The 22037-nt window shown below is 36.5% G+C and overlaps 1 protein-coding gene across 5 annotated transcripts in view; it reads right to left on the reverse strand.

The window, feature by feature from the left end:
- SLC6A15 (solute carrier family 6 member 15) overlaps nucleotides 1-22037 on the reverse strand; it is a 54226-nt gene that overhangs the window by 25857 nt on the left and 6332 nt on the right. For all 5 annotated transcript variants that reach the window (XM_036457183.2, XM_045588307.1, XM_045588306.1 and 2 more), the window contains 4 exons: nucleotides 15730-16182; nucleotides 10716-10873; nucleotides 10178-10304; nucleotides 6455-6636 (listed from right to left, as the gene is read on the reverse strand). In XM_036457183.2, the coding sequence (XP_036313076.1) occupies nucleotides 6455-6636; nucleotides 10178-10304; nucleotides 10716-10873; nucleotides 15730-15985 (723 nt within the window). In that variant the 5' untranslated portion in view covers nucleotides 15986-16182. The remainder of the gene's footprint in view (nucleotides 1-6454; nucleotides 6637-10177; nucleotides 10305-10715; nucleotides 10874-15729; nucleotides 16183-22037) is intronic.

Below are 22037 nucleotides of genomic sequence, written 5' to 3' on the forward strand. Positions count from 1 at the left end.
ACTTTTAAATTGTATATATTATTTTTAGAAATTGCATTTAATTTCACTTATATTTACATGCATAGGGAATACCCTAAGAAAAAAATTATCTACCTAATAAAATAGCAACATGATAATTGACTATACCTTCATGATTCCCACCACTCAATCAGGAGTGAGCATGAAAATTAACTCATCAAATATGGAGGGTTAATTTGCACACACAGGCATTCTGCACCACCCCAGCCTCTCTGGGCCTCTGGGCAGCATGAGAAGGCAGAAAGGTGGCTCTGGCCAGAACAAAGGTGCTGCTAGCAGCCTGGGAAATGAAGGCCCATTTTTGCATGAATCTTTGTGCATTGGGCCTCTAGTCTATAGGGTAGTATGCTAATTAGACCGGACATCTTCTAGACATCCTTCTGGACAAAGCCACAGTGGCTTGGGCTAAGGCAGAGGCAGTTAGGGGGTGATCAGGCCAGCAGGGGAGCACTTAGGGGGCAATTATGCTGGCAGGGGGGAAGTTATGGGTGGCCAGAGTGGCAGGGGGGGGCAGTTACAGGGGCAAACAGGCTGGCAGAGGGGCAGTTAGGGGGTGGCCAAGCCAGCAAGCAGAGACAGTTAAGGGTGATCAGGAAAGCAGGGAGACAGGCCAGTGGTTAGGAACCAGCAGTCCCAGGTTGTGAGAGATTTGTTCAACTGCAGGATTGGGCCTAAAATGGCAGTTGTACAACCCTAAAAAGGTGCCGGATTGGAAAAGGTGCAGGCCAAACTGAGGGACACCCCTCCCTGTGAAAGAATTTTGTGTACTTGGCCTCTAGTATATGATAAAAGCATAATATGCTAATTAGACCAGTCAGCTGAACGATCTTCTGAATGTCATTCCAGATGTCCTTTTGGATGAAGCTGTGGCAGGGGTGGAGAGAGGAGATTAGGCAAGTAAGTGAGAAGTTAGGGGCGATCAAGCAGACAGGAAGAGGGGCTGGGAGCGATCAGCAGGCAGGAACATCGTTAGGGGTGATCAACAGGTAGGCAAGTTGTTAAGGGCAATCAGGCAGATAGGTGAGCTGTTACAAGCGATCAGGCAGGCAGGTGAGCAGTTAGGGGTGATCAGGGAGGCAGGCAGAGGGGTTAGGGGTGATAGGCAGGCAGACAAGCAGTTAGGCATGACCAGGCAGGCAGGCAGAGGGATTAGGGGTGATCAGATAGGTAGGCAGGCAAGCAATTAAAAGCTGGCAGTCCCAGATAGTGAGAGGGATGTCCTAAAATAGCTGTCAGACACCCCCTGAGTTGTTCCAGATTGTGAGAGGGTGCAGACCAGGCTGAGAGACCCCCCACCTTGTGCACAAATTTTGTGCACTGGGCCTCTAGTTCTATATAATAAAATGCTAATATGCAAATCAACCAAACAGCAGAACAGCTGGTTGCTATGATGTGTGCTGATCACCAGAGGGCAGAAGCTCAACACAGGATCTGCCCTTGGTGGTCAATATGCTCCCACAGGGGGAGCACTGCTCAGCCAGAAGCCAGGCTCTTGGCTGACAAGCACAGCAGTGGTGGCGGGATCCTCTTCCGCCTCTGTGGCAGTGCTAAGGACCCCTCAGGGTCCTGGACTGGGAGAGGTCCCAGGCTGGTCTGACGGATCCCTTTACCCCCTTAGTGCGCAAATGTCACACACCAGGCTTCCAGTTATGAATAAACTCTCAACATACTTAAAAATAAATATTTAAATTTAATTAGTTATAATAAAGCATAATTTTATAATTATTTCAAATTGGTTTAATTCCCTAATTCCTTGAGATCAGAATGCCTTCAGATGGAGTACTTTTTCTTATTTTTCTTGCCTACTTTTAGCATTCTTTAAATTTGCCAGTTTATGTATCTACTTTAGTCTTGATCTCACTTGAATTAAAGCTCTTCTTTTTAATGACTTTTCTTCACAAATCTTAATGCTAGCCAAAAGTAAGAATTTACTTTGCAAAAGAGTTTTTTTTTTAACAGAACTCAAATTTGCTGCCTCACTAATATCATTAATTCAACTTATTTTATTTTTTTCTCTGTTTAATGTGCTCTTTATCAAGTTACTTTAAAAGTGAAACTGAAAGCTACATAATAAAGTAGTCTGAATAGGTGATTTTTTTTTAATAACTGTGACACATTATCAGCGTGTTCTTAATATAACTGAAAACTAGAGACTAAGAGAAAAAATGACTATTCTTGTACTTTTATTTTTCCAGGCTAATCAAACCCATAATAATTCCCTCTTGCCTATGTTCTATAACCAACACATCATGCAAAATTATTGATTCTACCACTGAATTCAGACATATATCTCATTATTTCCATCAGTTGGAATACTTTCCTGGTTATCTAACCTCCAGATTTTTTCCTTCATTCCTGAAATCCATCAACTATACTAGAATGATCTCTCTAAAGATTTCTCTCTAAAGATTTGATGGTGTCAATGCACAGCTAAAGATTCTCAAATGGTCTACATTGTTTATTATGTAACAGCCAATCATTCTAACAGTCCATTTGCTGTTAGAATGTAAGTCAACTTACATTTCAAGTTTCATCTCTCAAGAGCTGCACAAGTTGTATGTAAAAGTCACAAAGATATCTGTACTCAGCAATCTTTGTGCTTTGTACATGCTGTTTTCCATGCATCCATTATTTTTTCACCTGAAACACATACTCTAGCCCCAAAGTTACCTTCTCTATGAAAATGTCCCCCAAATCCATGTTAATTTCAGTAACTACCTCTAAATTTTGAATTTTTTGTTAATTTGAAAGAGAGAGAGGGAAGGAGGAAGGGAGGGAGGGAGGGAGGGAGGGAGGGAGGGAGGGAGGGAGGGAGAGAGAGAGAGAGAGAGAGAGAGAGAGAGAAATTTATTGTTCAACTTATTTATGCAGTCATTTGTTTCATTCTTTTTTAAAACTTTTATTTATTGGTTTGAAAGAGTGAGAAAGAAGTCAATTTATTGTTGTTCCACTTATTTATGCATTCATTGATTGATTGATTTTTGTATGTGCCCTGACAGGGGATTGAATCCACAACCTTGGCATATTGGGATATCATTCTAAACCAACTGAGCTACCGGGCAATGGCCTATCATGTATATTTTTATATTCCTCTATTATTGCATTTATTCTGTTCTAATTATCTATCTCACCCATTAAATTATGGGTTCCATGAGGACAAAACTGTGCCCTATTCATATTTTCATAGTCATTAATTCATAATATATAATAAATACTCAAAAATTGTATAGAATTTATACAAAGTTAAGTTTTCCTTTATGCATACATTTCTGAAAAAGTAAACTCATCTTTATTCTGAAGTACTTTTAAAATTAAGAACTAATTATATTGTCAGAATCATTTCAATTTTCATTTACCATTTCAAGAAGTATTTGAGTTCTTAAAGACCCTGATTTGTATTCAATGTAAAGACTCTAGCACAGCTTCCTAAAAGGAACAATAAAACTTTATACTTAGCCCTGGCTATTTTGGCTCAGTGGATAGAAGGTTGGCATGTGAACCAAAAGGTACCAGGTTCGATTCTGGTTAAGGGCAATTGGTCCAACATGCAAGAGGTAGCCGATCAATGATTCCCTCTTATCATTGATGCCTCTATCTCTCCCTTACTCTCTGAAATCAATAAAAATATATTTTTAAAAACTACATTTAATGTGACACGGAAAAAAAATAATGGCCCAAAATTTAAAAGCTAAAGTAGTATTAAGTAGTTCAGAGATAAAACACACACACTCACACACACACACACACCACACACAACATTAATTATTAAATTCTGAGATTTAAGATAAATTCTAAGCCAGCTCTTTACAGGAGTGGGGTGTCTGGATGGTGTTTTTAAAGTCAAATTATTTATCTTTAATCATATGGGTATAATCTTATCATACAACATATTTGCCTACTATTATTAAAAATAGGTTAATCTACCTCATCATATGTAAAAATCTACACTTTCTCCTTATAACACTTTATTTTATGCTTTGCTAAATGAAATTGTTTCAAATATGTTTATTGTCTTCCTCTGCCACTAGTCTGGAAATTTCATGAGGACAAGTGTTTTGTCTGCTTTGTTCATCTCTCTATCTCCAGAACAAGCTCAGTGCCTGGTACATAGTAGGTGCTCAATCAATATATACGTATTAAATGATTGGATGAATGATTGACTACCTCTTCCAGAAAATAAACACTTTGTAGAACTGAGAAATGAAATCGTGAAATATGATTCTTTGGTAAGTATGCAAATTAACCCAACCAAGATGGCTGCAAATAGGAGGCTTGGGTTTCCTCTGGCGATAGAGGAAGCCAAGCTTTCCACACACACTGGCCAGCTCAAGCTTCCAGTCAAGGCTAGAAAGTTTCAATTATAGAAGATAAATAAATCCCAGATCCCAGGGCCTCTGCTTGGGTCACCAGGGGGCATGGATAGTTGCAAAGCACAACAGGCTCCTTGCCCAGGCAGCCCCATGCCCCAGGGAACTCCCACCCTGATCTGGAACATCCTTCAGGGCAAACCAGTTGGCTCCCACCCATGCACCAGGCATCTATCCTATCTAATAAAAATATGCAAATTGACCATCACTCCAACACACAAAATTGGCTGTCCCAATGGCTGACACAAGATGACCACCACAAGATGGCCAGCAGTGGAGGTCAGTTGGAAGGGACCAGGCCTGAAAGAGAGGACAGTTGGGGGCAAGCAAGCCTGAAGGGGAGGGCAATTAGGGGTGATCAGGCCTGCTGGGAAGGGCAGTTATGGGCAAAAAGGCTGGCAGGGGAGTGGTTAGAGGGAGATCAGGCTGGCAGGCAGAAGTGGTTATGTGCAATCAGGAAGTCAGGCAAGTGAACAGTTTGGAAGCCAGCAGTCCTGGATTGTGAGAGGGATGTCTGACTGCCTCTCATAATCCAGGGCAGTTGGACATCCCTCAAGGGGCCCCAGATTGGAGAGCTTGCAGGCTGGCCTGAGAGACACACACCCCCATTCACAAATTTCATACACTGGGCCTCTAGTCCTATCTAATAAAGAGGAAATATACTAATTGATCGTCAAAGGATGATGGACCCACAGCCAAAAAAGAGAAAATATGCTAATTGACTACCACACCCTTAAAGTTGGCTGTGCCCACACCACAAGAAGTTGGCATCCAGTCCCCTCAGCCATACTGGGGTGCCTGCCTCCAGAGTCCCCCAGTCTTCTCAGCCTCCCAGCCACCCAGGGCCAGCCCGAGGTGCAGGCAAGCCTTGGGTGGTGGCAGTGAGAGGCATTGTAAAATTGCAATTAAATAATGTGGGCTCTACATTTAGACAAGAGCTAGGTGTAACTCCAGGTAGCAATTATCGATACTAGCCATGATTCTTTGGGCAAATTATGTGATTTCTCAAAATTGCTTTATATATGTAAAGAAGGTCTGAGAATAGTAATTAATTCTTACAATTTTCTTTAGAATTCAATGGGATAAAATATATAATGTACCTATCACATTTCCTAGAGCAAAAAGCACTTGCAATAAATATTGGCTTCTGTTATTGTTCTTGCTCTGATCATTGTGGGAGTCACCTTCACCTTCATCATTTATTACTACTACTTCTATTATCTCCACTTCTACTGGTATATGCTGGTGATTGGTAATATATTAGCTTGGAAAGATATATAATCTGATCTATGATTTAGAAAGAAAAAAGAATAGTAGAGATGGATTATTAAAGGCAAAGAAGACTCAGTAATAAATTCTTGCTATGGCCCAGCCAGGAGATATGAGAGCATTAAAACAATTACGGTAATAATGAAAAAATGCAATATAAAACCAAAACAGTGAATAATAATTACTTTCCTAATGTATTTATTTAAAAAAAAGAATTTGAAGTTTCTAGGATTCACTTAATGTCTTTTTCAACCACAGTCATTTAACATTTTCCATTTGCCCTAGAAGGCATGCCCTTTAGTCTTTTACATTTACTCTGAGTGTGTTGTGGAGATTATCATAGCTACCTAGTGCTGCTCAGATCTTTAAGAAGCCTTCCACACTAGAGACTATATTAAAATACCTTATGTAAGCATTCCTTAGAATAACTACAATAGAGAAAAATAATTGATATAAGACAACTAAAATGAAAAATTTCTTTATTCTACCACTTTCCCCAATTTCCAATTTTGGAACTAATTGATAATCAGAGAACCAAAATATTATGGTAAACTCAATAAATAGGGGGGGGGGGGAATTATATTGACAACAATTTTCAAAACTCTTGATGAAATAAGAAAAGATCATACATTTCTTTATATTTCGGTATAAAATACTTATCTCTTTGCTTATGTCATTTTATTAATGTAAACATCATAAAAGCACCATTTTTTAATCAATCTTTAACTACGTAGAATGAAGCACTACTTGCAGTTTGCCCACAGAGACTACAGAATCAGGAGAGTCTCTAAGATACTAACTTTTACAGAAGACTGAATGCCTTTGATCATAGCAAAGCAAACCAGGGACCAGGCAACCAGCAAGCTGATGGTCATCTTCCAGTTTAAGCCCCCACTTTCAGAAATGGAACCAGAAACATCCAACGCTTTTCTGTACCAGTAATAGGTGGTGGCAGAACTTTTTTCACATTCTGGCTCTACCACTGTAGAAAAAAAAGATAACACAATAATTTCAGTTTATAAAGAGTAATAAGAATTTTTTCCCCAATAAGCCTATAAATCAATTCTCAACATTTCCTAGGAAAGTATTACTATTCTACAGAAGCATTTAAATTCACAATAAAAACTCAACTGCAAAAAGTGGAATGTCAACAGACATGTATCCTCTTTGATATTTCTTCTCACACATTTATTAATAAAAACACATGAGCTTTTTATCAAAGTAATTAAAACATATAAAATTTATAGTCCCTGAAAAAACCAAGATGGCGGCTTATGTAAATGCCTAGCTGCAGCCTCACACAATAATTTCAAATAGTACAACTAAAATATAAAGTGGACATTATCCAGAACTACAGGAAAGTAGACTGACTGGAAATTCTACAACTAGAAGGAAAGAGAAAACCAGAAGGAAAATCAGAGGAGCTGTAAAAGCCTAAGGTACGGAGACACAGTCTGCACTTGGGGAGAGAATGGAGCTGGAGAGGAGGGGATGGGGCTGAGTGCCTGGCTGGTGTTCCCTAGCAGGAAGGAGATAAAAGCTCCGGGCTGTGCTGAACCCCAGTTCCGACTGCACTGAACCCCAGTTCTGGGTGAGACCTGGGGTCCCAGGCTCATACAGAGGGATTCTAGGCTGTAAGGCACAAACTCAGGGGAGCCGCAAAAGGCAGAGTCCCGGAGTCGTGCACATTTCGTGCAGAGGACAGACTGTTGACTGTGCCACTGGATTGCCCTAGTGGGAAGGAGACAAAAGCTCTGGACTACACTGAACCCCACTTCCAACTGCACTGAACCCCAATTCCGGGCTCATAGGGGGAGAGACTAGACTATCTGGTAGTGGGTGAAACTCAAGGGCACCTTTCTCTCAGAGGTGTTTGCAGTGAGTACCAAAGCACCTAGTACCAAAGGACACTAAGGAAAAATGAGACTCAGGAACCTCATAGGGCGGGGCTGACAGGAAGCCAAGACTGTAGGCTCCACTCTGAAATTCCGCCCCATCCAAGATGAGCACAGAGGCTTTTGAATAAGGCTGTCTCCTGGCATAGACACAGCTGATCCTTGCCGCCAATTGGACTGGAGGTCAATTCCTCCTAGTGATACCAACAACAATTAAGACTTAACTACAAAAGGCTGTACACACAATCCACAAAGGGGTGCAACAGAGTGTCCACCTCAGATTACAGGGAGGCTGACCCACTGAACCATATAGGACACCTTAACACACAAAGCCACCCTATCAACTCAGGGAAGCTGCGAAAATGCAGAGAGAAGGAAAGAGATCACAAACGAAAGAAATGGAGGGCAAAAAGCGACTGGATATAGAGTTCAAAACCATGCTTATAAGGTTTTTTAAGAATTTCCTAGAAAAGACCGATCAAATAAATGAGACCTATGAGGATATGAAAAGGGATCAACTAGAGATAAAGAATACAATGTCTGAAATAAAATATATTATACAGAGTCCTAAAAACAGGATGGAAGATTGCAAGAATCAAGTCAAAGATTTAGAACACAAAGAGCCAGAGGACACTCCTCTGCAGAAACAAGAAGACAAGAGAATCCAGAAAGTTGAAGATAGTGAAGAAAGCTTTGGGACAACTTCAAGCGAATCAACATCAGAATTATAGGCGTCCCAGAAGATGAGAGAGAGCAAGATACCAAAAACATATTGAAAGAAATAGTGAAAGAAAACTTCCCCTACCTGGTGAAAGAAATAGACTTACAAGTACAGGAAGTGCACAGAACCCCAAACAAAAGGAACCCAAAGAGGGCCACACCAAGACACATCATAATTAAAATTCCAAGAGCTAAAGACATAGAGAGAATATTAAAAGCAGCAAGAGAAAAGCAGGTAGTTACCTATAAAGGAGCACCCATACGATTGTCAGCTAATTTCTCAACAGAAACCATGCAGGCCAGACAGGAATGGCAAGAAATATTCAAGGTGATGAATAGCAGGAACCTACAGCCAAAAATACTCTGCCCAGCAAAGCTATCACTCAGAATCGAAGGCCAGATAAAGTGCTTCACAAATAAAAAAAAAGCTAAAGGAGTTCATCACCGCCAAACCAGAATTATATGAATTGCTGAAGGGGGTTCTTTAGGAAGAGGAAGAACATAAAGATAAAAATTATGAACAACAAATTATGAACAACTATCAACAAGTGAATCTAAAAACCAAGGGAATTAAGAAACCTGATGAATAATATTAACTGTTAAATATAATAGAATCAGAGGTATGGAAGGGGAGTGGACTGATGATTCTTGGAGAATACGGGAGGGGGGGTGGAGGAAGAGACTGAACATAAACTGTGCACCAATGGATGAGGACAATGGGGAGTGGGGAAAGGACAGAGGGTGGGGTGGGTACCTGGTGGAGGGGAGCAATGGAGGGGGAAAAATGAGGAACTTTTGTAATAATATGAACAATAAAGATTGATTTTTTTTTTTAAATGTATAGTCCCTTCCACTCCCAGAATTATCTTATTGGGGCACAGCTGTCAAAAGCACTGGCAGCTGATCATATGTGACTTTTGCAATAAGCTAGCCCAAAATGACCTATGTTGTAATACACAATACAAAGAGAATTTTGGAGACTTAGTATGATAAATAGAATGCAGATTATTACATTAATAATTTTATATTAATTATATGTTGAAATGTTAACATTTTGGATACATAGGATTAAATAAAATATTTCACCTGTTTATTTTTAAATTGTGATTACAAGAAAATTTTAGGCATATTTTATATTTACTGGACATCACTATAAGGAAATATTCTTTATTATATTCTGAGATATAAAAAATAAATGATAGAAAAACTATGAAATAAAAACAATTTCTTCAATAGAACTTTTTTGTCCTTTGTTTTCTTTTAACAAAAACTATAAAGCATTAAAAGAGTTGTTCAGCCGAAACTGGTTTGGCTCAGTGGTAGAGTGTCAGTCTGCGGACTGAAAGGTCCCGGGTTCGATTCTGGTCAAGGGCATGTACATTGGCAGCTGGTGGATGTTTCTCTCTCATCGACGTTTCTGGCTCTCTGTCTCTCTCCCTTCCTCTCTGTAAAAAATCAATAAAATATATTTTTTTAAAAAAAGAGTTGTACAAAATTAAAGACTGTCAAAGTTAATCATATTTCACCTAAAATCATGGGGCACAACAAAAGGACTTGAGAAGGAGAATGTAGTCAATAATATTGTGACAGGTTTGCACAATAACGGATGATTACTAGAATTAGTGGGTTATTACATAGTAACTTACAGAGAGTCACCACATTGTACACCTGAGAGTAATATATTATCCACCAATGATACTTAACTGAGAAGAGGTAACTTGGGAAGAGCTAGTAAACTTAGATGGTGCCCAAGTTCTATCTCTGAGTATGGCAATTCTAAATGTGAGGAAAATTGTTATGATAATAATTTTTTCTACATTATTTTTTAAAATCTTGAACACTCATTTCTTTTCCAACTTTATAATCATCATTAAATATAAAAACATTATTATATTGTCCATGTCTTACAAGTATGTGTAGCATTTTTCACCAAAGGACACTGATGCCAAGGTAGAGGATACTGAAAAGACTGAGAAAAATAAAACACACTCCAGCCAATGATGACATTGTAGTAGAGACCCACAAAGAAGCTCACCTGCAAAATAAAATAATATGATTACATTAAACCTCTGGTGCTCCTTCATTTGAAACAATGAGATGATATGTGACCCCATTTAACATTTTAAAAATCTCATTCATTTTATTTTCATTTAAAACACAATATCTCTTCTAAAAAAAAAAAAAGATCTCTCACAGTCTTAAGAACATGCATTAATTAGATTGAACTATTTTAATATATTTCACCTTGATTTGTATATTAGTAAAAGCTCCTATAGTGTTTTTTCCATTTTTTTTATTAAGATATTATATGTGTACATTGTGTTTTTAAAAAAGATAATCAAACAGTTGAGTAGAAATACACAGTCAACTATTTTATTTAAATACAAATAATATAAATCCAAGCATCATAAAAATTATATGGCATATAGTATATCAGGCAACTTACAAAACAACTTGCAAATCCAATACCACCCAATTTAGGGCTTATGTAATTCCACACACCGATGCTTCCTTGCCGAATTCTTTGCCCCACAGCAAGTTCCAGAAAAAAAAGTGGAATACCTATTATCATAAGCAATACAAGAAAGGGCAAAAGATATGCACCTACAGAGACAAGAACAAATAAAATACATTATATGTTTAACAGTAGAGAATACACTAATTCTCATTATCTCATAAAAGATTATATTTGAACTTCTATATATAATAAGTATAAAGGACTTTTAAAAAATGAAATTTTATTACTTTAAACTTTCTAGTATTTGAAACCTCAATTTGACTTTTACAAAGAATTTCAGATAAAAAAAATAATTATGGTAAAAATATCAATGAATAGTTTGGTTTCATTTTAATGAAAAGGTAAACAACTTAATTTTTCATAAAAAATAATTGACTCCTTAATATTAATTATTTTCTCAAGTAGGTTTCACAAACTCGTGAATTTTTTTTTTAAATATATTTTATTGGTTTCAGTGAGGAAGAGAGAGGGAGAGAGATATAAACATCAATGATGCATGTCCCCCACTGGGGACTGAGTCTGCATCCTGGGCATGTGCCCTAACCAGGGATGAAATCATGACCTCTTGTTTCACAGGATGACACTCAAACACCATGCCACACGGACCAGGCATCATGGAAATCTTATTCACACAATGGTTATGAAGGACTTTATTAAATTTTATTCATATTCATCTATGGATATAAATCATGTACTGCAAATCAGATAAATTAAAATGAATGAAATTTTATGTTACTAAAATATTCTTAAGTAACAGTAAAGAAGAAATGTTGCTTCAACTAAAAATGTAAAAAATAAAATAACCTCTAACACAGAGAAATATCATTTTCCCATATATATTTCATATAAAAAGTACACTTTAGGAACAATCAATTTTTTATTTTCCAAAATTCTAGGATGGGATGGTGAGATTGAAAGAAACAAAGACAATTCATATCTATCATAAAATATATGCTATTATCCTTTTAGTAGAGTTTCTATGCTTAAAAAATACATTATAGCTAAATTGCAAATTAAGATATATAAATAGTGACTTTTTAATGCACCAATTTGACAAAGTTAATATTAGACTATTAATTGATAGTTAAATGTGAAACCAATACTCACTTCTACATGAAAATATGTATACAAATCATTCCTTAAATAACCTGTAAAATCTACATTCAAATTTCTTATTGGAGTTTTGTCTAACCAGATACTGTCAGGTGAGTTATGCAATCAATTGTACCAATTACCCTTTTAAATAAAAGACCATTTTTTACATTTTCCAATTTTTAAAAAGTGTTAAGTGGTATTAAATAGATTTGGGAAGCTATACAAAATTTTTGGGTATTTGGATGAAGAGTTAAATATTAATATATTAACATTTTTTAAATTATTTACCTCACTATTTATCTAGTGCTGAAATAAAGACCATATGCAAGAATTTTCCTAATACAGTATTCAGTAATAATTACTGTATTATGGCTGACTTTCAGTCTTTCAGACTTGAATTGATTGTTCAAAGGAGTATATACTGTAAAGCAGGGATGCATAGCTTATAAAACAGAACTACCAAATTTCTAATTCTAAAATGATTTGTAACATTCAGACATTAATAACCTGAAAATGTTTCCAAAAGAAATGAAAGTGCATTTTAACACCTGCGTCAAATCCTAGAATATGAATGGGTTTATGTATGAGTGAATGACCAGGGGAGAAAAAAGAGAATTAATTAAGACTGGACTCATTGGATATTTCCCCTCAGTTATGTATGTTAGAAGTTATATTACATACTCAAATTACTCTAATATTAGTCTCCAAATTAAAAATAGCCATGGCTAAAATATCACTATACACCATTTTTCAGGTACACTTCTAAGCCTGTTACATGTAGTTACTTACTCATTTATTCCTTACAAGTATCCAATGGGTAAGTGCCATTATTTCCCTCATTTTTCAGGTATGAGAAATAAGCCAGAAAAAGTAAGTTAACTTGTAAAAAATCACATGGCTAATGTCTGAAAGAGCTAGGCTTCAGAGTCAAATTGATTTCAAACTCTGAGCTGGTAGCTTCTGTGTTATACTACTTATTAAGCTTAATCATTGTTCTTTAAGTATATTTTCAGACAAATCAACTTACATTAGGTTTGTTACTTTTTATTTCTATTATTTATAAAGTGCCTCAAATGATGAATAAGGCCCTAATCAATTTGGCTCAGTGGATAGTGAGTCAGCCTGAAGGGTCCCAGGTTCGATTCTGGTCAAGGGCATGTACCTTTGTTATGGGCACATCTCCCTCCAGTAGGAGGTGTCCAGGAGGCAGCTGATCAATGTTTCTCTCTCATTGATATTTCTATCTATAATTTCTATCTATAACTCTCTATCCTCTCCCTTCCTCTCTGTAAAAAATCAATACTATATATTTTATATATGTTCTATATATATAAAAAAAAGTATAAGTAAGATTTAGGTAGTGAGGCTCTTTGACTCAGCAGCCAGAAGATATTACTTGAACACCTAGAAGACTCAATGCTATACTGCATATTGAGCAAAATCTTTTCTACTCTAGTAGCCATCTTGAAATGAGAAGAGTCCACTGGCATTTTGTAATGTCACTCTCTAGTATTTGTGATATGAAGAAAGGAAACAAGATTAGGAAGGGCATTTTGACTACTTTCACATGAAAATTAGAAAGAAGAGACATTTTGCTAATTCCAAAATACAAAATTCTTTTTCAGCTCTTCATCAAGGCAGAATTTGTATTAAATGGACGGCAACCTGACTCTTCAGTCAAGAAAACTGTCTTCCTTTACATTATGAATAAGGTTCATAAGGGGAGAGGTCTGAAAATTAGGTTTCATCTTCTCAAAGTCTTGACAAATGAAATGATTTCTGAGAAACCCAAAGTAGGGTAGTGCACAGCAGCTGATAGCTGATTTGGTAAATAATTAACGTTATGTTTCCGACTAGCTAAGGGGCTCACAATTTCCATGGAATGATGTGATCTGTAGTGCATCACTGACTATGTATTGAGTCCGACCTCTCAGGAAGATTTGTCAAACAGGCTAATTTTTCAAACCTGCTATTTTGTGCCTGGTTGAATTAATAAGCAAGATTTTAAACCTTATTTTGTCACCATAACACTTTTATCTTTTCTATTTTTAGTGGCTAAAAAGAAATTCCACATTGATTATATTGTTTCATTTGATTTGTAGGTGGCAATTACATAAAAAAATAAAGACATGTATTTGTCCACTCCACAAAACTATCCCAAACTGGAGTCAAATACCAAAATACTTTTTCTACCCTTTGGGTACTGAAATTAGGCACATAAAATATTTAGTTTTTAGCCATGCTTATTTTAACAATTTCCATGTATATAAGTAATAAAGCTTCAAACTAAATGTTAGTTAACAATCAGTTTGACTTTGGTGAACTGTAAAGCGTATGTCCTACACAAACAATCTATTCTTTTGTATGTGTCCATACCCCTTAATTTTTAAGAAATGTTTGCTAAATAATCCCTGGTATTTATATGCACAAAATACAAAAAAATACAGTATCATGTAAATGTATATATTTTTGTTTAAAACTAAGGATTCTAATTTCTTTACAGTTTTCTTTGAAACAAAACATTGTCCCCAAATACTACAAAATTGGGAACCAAATATGTATGATATCCTATATAATAAAGGGGTAATATGCAAATTGACCTTAAGGGCAGAATGACTGGGAACAACAGGTCACTATAATGTGCACAGACCACCAGGGGGCATATGCTCAATGCTGGAGCTGCTCTCTGGTGGTCAGTGCACTCCCACAGGGAGAGTTCCACTCAGCCACAAGCTGTTGACAGCTGCAAGCACAGTTGCGGGTGTGGGAACCGCTCCCGCCTCCTCCTGCCTCCTTAGCAGCACTAAGGATGTCTGACTATGGCTTAGGCCCACTCCCCCTGGGCTGCCAGAGGATTGTCTGACTGTCAGTTTTGGAGATAGGGCCTAAGCCACCAGGTAGACATCCCCCGAGGGGTCTTGGACAACATGAGGGCCCAGGCCAGGCTGAGGGATCCCCTCCCAAATGCACGAATTTTCATGTACCTCAAGTTTAAGAATAAAGAATGTCGGTATTAAACAGCGTGGCCGGATTATTATGATCTTTGAACTCATAATCATCCTGCCACTCAGTGTATATCCTATATAATAAAAGGCTAATATGCAAATTGTCCCCTTGACCAGGAGTTCAACCTGCAGACAGGCTGGCCAACTGCCAATGTCACCACCCCACTACCCCCGGCCAGGTTGGCCCAATCCCATGTATGCACAAATTTATGCATCGGGCCCCTCTAATACACACACACACACACACACACACACACACACACACACACACACACTGAGTGGCCAGATTATTATGTATTCAGATATCATAATAATCTGGACACTCAGTGTATAATAATTATCCCATTAAATCTCTTCTACTAAAGTCTTTAAAGTTCTGGTCAGTATTTGAATACTATAATCATTTTAAATTATATGTAATTTTTGTTTTTATGGAGAGTAAAACAACTTAAAATTTTCAGATTTAATAAGAACATTTTTTCTTCATATATATTGCCTTATACCAGAAAGTTTAGTTGTTTTTTTTTTCCCCAGAGAGAATAACTCACAGGCACAAGAGTTGCAGCCTTTGTTTAAAAAGTCAGTAATTAATAGGATCCACAGAAAGACACTGAGAATGTATTACCTTTAAATCAATCCTTGTGTATTCACAGCAAGCCATCTGCTCTTATGGAAACCTATTCTGAAAACAGTTAAACTCATTTTCAACAAAGGAGTCTCCCTAGCTTTATAATAAAATTCATATTTTCTAAAATAATCAGACTCCAGCAACAACAGCAGGTATTTGAGATAACCAATTAAAATCTATTCAGCAATGTATCACTGAAAAAAATAAAACTTACCACCCCCATTCTTCTGACATAGGTATGGGAATCGCCACACATTTCCTAGACCTACAGAAAATCCAACTTGGGCCAGGATGTATTGTAGCCTATTGGTCCAACTTAGTCTTTTATCTGTGATGTTAGCATCTGTATGTTTCTCTTTTTGGACATCAACCTCTAGTTCACTTTTCTTTAAAGCATCATCGGCTGCGTCTTCATTGGAAAGGTCTTTGGCAGATTCAATAATCTCATCTTCTAATTCATTTTTTATCATCTTGCTATTTTTAGGAATTGAAAAGTGCAGATTGTATTATTTTTCTTAAATTCTCTTATGGCAAATTTGTTAATTCTCTTAAAAAATAATTTAGTTAATATAAACAAAAGGTAGAGGACGATATCAAATAAATCCTTGTTTCAAGGTGATAAAGTCTTATGGATCCTGAATCTGTGTGTCCAATATGCTGCAGGTATCTGTAAAATTTTAAATTAAAAATGATAGTATTTAATGAGGAAAGTATTAAAATTACTCAAAACCATTTATTAATTTATATGATAAAACATCTTTCTAAAGAATATAAAACATGATTGTTGGCCTTTCAGAGCTTAATATTTCCACACGTGTAGGAATTGTACAGTTCCCATGAGCTTCATACACATTTTTTTTGTTAACATTTTCCTTTCAAAATTCCACTTTGATAGGACAAACTCAGTGCATAAAATATACTCTATTCATTTATAATTAAAATTTCATGACTCTTGCCCTCACTGGTTTAGCTCAGTGCATAGAACACATGTGTCAAACACAAGGACCGCGGGCCAAATCCGTCCCACCAGGCCTTGCAATGTGGCCCACACCGCGCTGTCATCACTGCACTCCGCTGCGTTTCCATCACAATGACAGTTTATGACTGTTCAGTAAACCATTCAGCCAGCGATTTAGGCTGGATTTTAGATTTTGGCCCCTTCTCTGATTGAGTTCGACACCCCTAGCATAGAACATCAGCCTTGGGACTGAAGGATTCTAAGCTGGATTCCACTCAAGGGCACATGCCTGGGTTGTGGGCTGGATCCCCATTGAGGGGCATGCAGAAGGTAGCTGGTCAATGAATCTCTCTCGTTATTGATGTTTCTATCTCTCTCTCCCTCTTCCTTCCTTTTTAAAAAATGTTTCCGAAACCAGTTTGGCTCAGTGGATAGAGCATAGGCCTGCAGACTGAAAGGTCTCAAGTTCGAGTCAGGTCAAGGACATGTACCTTGGTTGCAGGCACATCCCCAGTAGGGGGTGTGCAAGAGGCAGCTGATCAATGATTCTCTCTCACTGATGTTTCTAACTCTCTCTCCCTCTCTCTTCCTCTGTAAAAAATCAATAAATATATATACGTGTATATATATATATATATATATATATATATATATATATATATATATATATTTTAATTGTTGTGAGTCTTTTTCTTGATTCTTCCTTTTTTTCATTTCTAACTAAAATATAGCTCTCATTTTATTACTGATTGCCCCTAACTGCCCTCTCCTGCCAGCCTGATCTCAACCTTCGCAGCTCTCCCTTGCTAGCCTGATCACCCCTAACCGCCTTTGCCTGCCTGATTGCCCCTAACTGACTTCCCCTGATGACCTGGTTGCCCCCAACTGCCCTCCCCTACCAGCCTGATCACCTCTAACTGCCTCTGCCTTGGCCCTCACCACCATGGCTTTGTCTGAAAGGAAGTCAGATGTCCAGAAGATGGCCAGTCGACCTGGTTTAATTAGCATATTGCTCTTTTATTAGTATATATAAATTATATAGGATAGGATTGCTTAAATGGGATGGGGAGGTAAAGCCTTTTTCAGAAGAAGGAGGTGCTCTTGGTTGAGCCTTTGGTCATTTTGGACATTATAGACCCTGGATCTTTATATGTAGATAATAGACACATCTCTAGAAAAAGCACAAGACTGCTCATGGTGACTGCTTAGAACTGTCCAACAAGTTTTGTTATGGAAAAGGTTTTGAGAAAAAATAGTTTTAATTTCCATTATTTCCCCCTAAAGCTTAATAAATAGTAGTTGGCTAACTGAATAAATATAACCATTGAATAACTGAAATAAGCTAATTTTCCAAATTAGTTTTGCAGTAAGGAAACACCTGATAGATAAGAAATTGTGACTTGAAAGACATAAATTATCTAAAAGTTGCTGAAACTGGTTTGGCTCAGTGGATAAAGCATCAGTCTGTGGACTGAGGGGTCCCGGGTTCGATTCCGGTCAAGGGTATGTACATTGGTTGTGGGCACATCCCCAGTAGGGGATGTGCAGGAGGGAGCTGGTCGATGTTTCTCTCTCATCGATATTTCTAACTCTCTATCCCTCTCCCTTCCTCTCTGTGAAAAATCAATAAAATATGTATTTTTAAAAATTATCTAAAAGTCTACATTAATTGAATTATCTAAAGATAAACTGTTGACATAGTAATTTAACTAATATATGGATAACAGCATTGGTTTTACTCTGACAAACTTGGAGTTGCATCCTCAGTCAATTATCAGCTGCATAACTTCTACTAGTTATATCAACTTTATGCTGTTTCCTCAGTTAACAGTCTGATATTCCTTTTGCTTTTTTTCATACAAATAGAAAGCTGAGGAATGTATCAAAAATTAGAGATTCTATTACAGTAAAAATACTCATCATTTCATAAAGGAAAAATTTGAACAATAGTGTTTTTCATGAACCTCCACCATATTATCTCAGAAATTATTGTATTTCTTCTCTACATTTATAGTTTTGAAGAAAATTCAAAAACAAAAAAATCAAAATGAAAAATAATACCTTTTGACATTGTTGCATGTTTTTTACATATCCAATGAATAATAATAATACCAATTTACATAGAATAATCTTTGACAATATCTACATTTAAAAATTCCTGTTAATCTAAAGTTCATAGTTTCTGTTAAAAAACAAAAACATCGAATGTAAACAGTTTAAATGCAACTTCCTATTTAAAAATGCCGAAATATTAATAATTATACATGTATATTGTATAATGCAACACTAGCCAATTTTTATAAAATTGAATGTATCAGAAAGGGATGTTAAGTGTATATTTGCATGAATGTAGAGCTCCTTTTTAAAGTTCTAAAAAAGTGATAATATATTGATGATATTACAAGTAAAATAACTTTAGCTCTTTTTTCTCCTTCCATTTCTTACCCTCTGCTACCTACTGCTTTAGTCCAGGGTGGTTGCAAAAAAATATGGCATAGCATTGCAGTTTAATATTAAAATTTCAACCAAAAAAAACCCCACAAAAACATACTACATCTAGGGGTAAAGTATTTGTTTTCTTTACTAGGCCATAAACTTTTCCTGGAGAATAATTATATTTTACCAATCCACCTAATATTCTCAATGTATTCTTAAACTTATCTGTCAAGTGAATGAATGGAAGTAGACAGAATAACTAGTGGCCCAGTAGACAGATTTGTGCACATTGAAAGGAAATTAGAAGAAATGTTTTAATATCATTCTTTGCCCTTTCTCCATAATAGAAGTGTCAACCAAGTTCATGATCAGCAATGACAGATCAAAACAAGCATGAGACTGGTGCCAGCTAGAGCTTTATATGTATCATACATGTGGGAGTCAACTTAGGCAGCAAAGGGTGGCAGTTAGGGGTGACCAGGTCAGTGGGTGATCAGGCTGGCAGGCAGAAGAGGTTAGGGCAATCAGGAAGGTAGGCAGGCGAACAGTTGGGAGCGAGCAGTCCTGGATTGTGAGAGGGATGCCAGACTGCCCATTTAGACTCACTGGGATCGGGTCTAAACAGGCAGTTTAACATCCCTCAAGGGGTCCCAGATTGGAGAGGGTGCAGGCTGGGCTGAGGGACACCCCCCTATGCATGAATTTCGTGCACCAGGCCTCGTGTGTGTGTGTGTGTGTGTGTGTGTGTGTGTGTGTGTGTGTGTGTATTAGATTGCTCCTAACCACTCTCCCTTGCCAGCCTAATTACCTCTAACTACTCTTCCCTGCCAGCCTAACTGCAGCAGTGTTTGACTATATTCTGTGCAGTCAGGAAACTTGAAGTCATTTTCAAGGTCCACCATTTCTTATTTCTTGTCAGTTGGGTCAAGTTTCTAAATCTTCATTTTCCAGTTAATGTAGAGAAAAGAGGATTCTACCAAGTCTCCTATCTAACTACTCCAGAACTTCTGTGAGAATCAAATGAGATGAGGCATGTGACACAAACATTTGGTTAAACTATAAAATGTTTGAATCTGGCTATAAAGCAAGTCATGTTTCTGGGCTGAAGAAACTACAAGGAGGCTAGTTGCGAGGGAGAGGAAGCCAGGCATTGCTACATGATGTCATTACCTGGCACCCACAGCCACAATTTCCAGGCTTGGCTGGACTATGTGCAGAATATAATCAAATTTGGCTACAGATAAATATTTAACCCCTTTTCTCCCTGCATGATCTATAATAATAATCTTCTTCATGTTGATAATTATATCTGTGTAGCTGACAATTATCTAAAAGAGAAGTTGGGTGCTTCACGGGGCTGAAAAAAGTTTAGCTAAATCTATACATATAAAAGGTTAAGTTGACTCACACGTGCATGATACATATAAAGTTTTTTCTGGCACCAATTGCACATATGTTTTGATCTGTCATTGTCAATCGTGAATTTGGTTAACTCTTCTATTATAGAGAAAAGGAAAATAGCCATATTAAAATATTTCTTCTAATTAATTTCCTTTCAATGTGCATGGATCTGTGCACTGAGCAACTAGTTTTAGTATAGTTTAGAGAAACAATTAGTGGAAACTTCAATTAGATAAAGGTGATTCAACAAACTTAAAATGGATGTATTCAGGCAATAAAACACAAAATACTAAATGATAAAATAACAGGTTTTGCTTAGATTTGTGTTTTCACATAATAAAATTACTGTGAAAATGTTAAGTCTGAGAAATTACTGAGATAAAAATTCTTAGGGATGGTAAGCAGAAGTGGGAAGGAAAAATGAAAAGACTTCTCAGAATATTCAATTACCACTATTAAAACATTTTTATTTTTAATATGTTTTTATTTACTTTTTAATGTATTTTTATTGATTTCAGAGAGGGATTGATAGAAACAGCAATGATGAAAGAGAATCATTGATGGGCTACCTCCTGCATGCCATCTACTAGCGGTCAAGAGTGCACCCAGGCACATGCACCGACTGGGAATTGAAATGGTGACCTCTTTGTTTCTGGGTCAACGTTCAATCACAGAGCCACACCAGCTGGGCTCCCTTAGGATCTTTAAATACATATCATCAGTAAATAAATATAGTTTACCTTTTTCTGATTGTTTACTAATTTTTCTTGACTTATTGTAGTGTATGAACATCCACTAAAATTTGAATGTGAGTGTTAAGAGCAGACATCTTCCTCTATGCCCCAATGTTAGTGAAAAGTACTCAATATTTTACTATTAAGTACAATGTTAGGTATAGATTTTTTCACAAATATCTTTTATGAATTTAGAAAAGTTTCTTTTTATTCCTAGTTCAGTGAATTTGGTTTGTTTGTTGTTGTTTGAATCATAAATAACTTAAATTTTGACACAATTTTTGCCTTTGGTAAGATAATCATATAACTTCTTAATCTAGTCATACAGAGTATTAAAGTGATTGGTTTGGTATCTTAAACCAATCTTTCAATATGGGATAAACCCCACTTGGTAATAATGTATTTATTACATTTTTTAAAAGCACTGCACTGAAATAAATTTACTAATATTTTGGTAAAGATTTTTTCAACTATATACATTGGAACATGGATGTGTATATATTTACTTATTTATTTTTGTGTTTTGCTTCTCTAATTTGGGTAGACTGAGTTTTTAAGTGGTTTCTATTCTATTTTGTGCAAATATCTAAAGAATTACTTGTATCTTGAATATTTAGCAGCATTCCCCTATAGAGGCACCAGGGTCTGGAGTTTTCTTTTAGGAAATACTTTAAATTTAAAAATCAATTTTTTTTTTAACATACAGCTACTTAGGTTTTCTTTTTCTCATTGTAATAAATTAAGTTCTATTTTTCAAGAAATTTATCCATTTCATCTAAGTTGCCAAAGTGATTCATAGTATTTCACAGGGTTTTTTGTTTTGTTTTTTTAATATCTGTAGGATTGATAGACATATTTCATTTTTATTCCTGATATCCATAATAGGAGTTTTCTCTGCTTTTGTTTTGATTGTCTTATGAATATTTTCACTATATAATTAATATAAAATATTGTGCAACTTATTCCAACTTTCAAGATTTTTTAGCTCCTAAA

Source organism: Pipistrellus kuhlii, unplaced genomic scaffold (genome assembly GCF_014108245.1).
Source record: "Pipistrellus kuhlii isolate mPipKuh1 unplaced genomic scaffold, mPipKuh1.p scaffold_m20_p_3, whole genome shotgun sequence".
Classification (NCBI taxonomy): Eukaryota; Metazoa; Chordata; class Mammalia; order Chiroptera; family Vespertilionidae; genus Pipistrellus; species Pipistrellus kuhlii.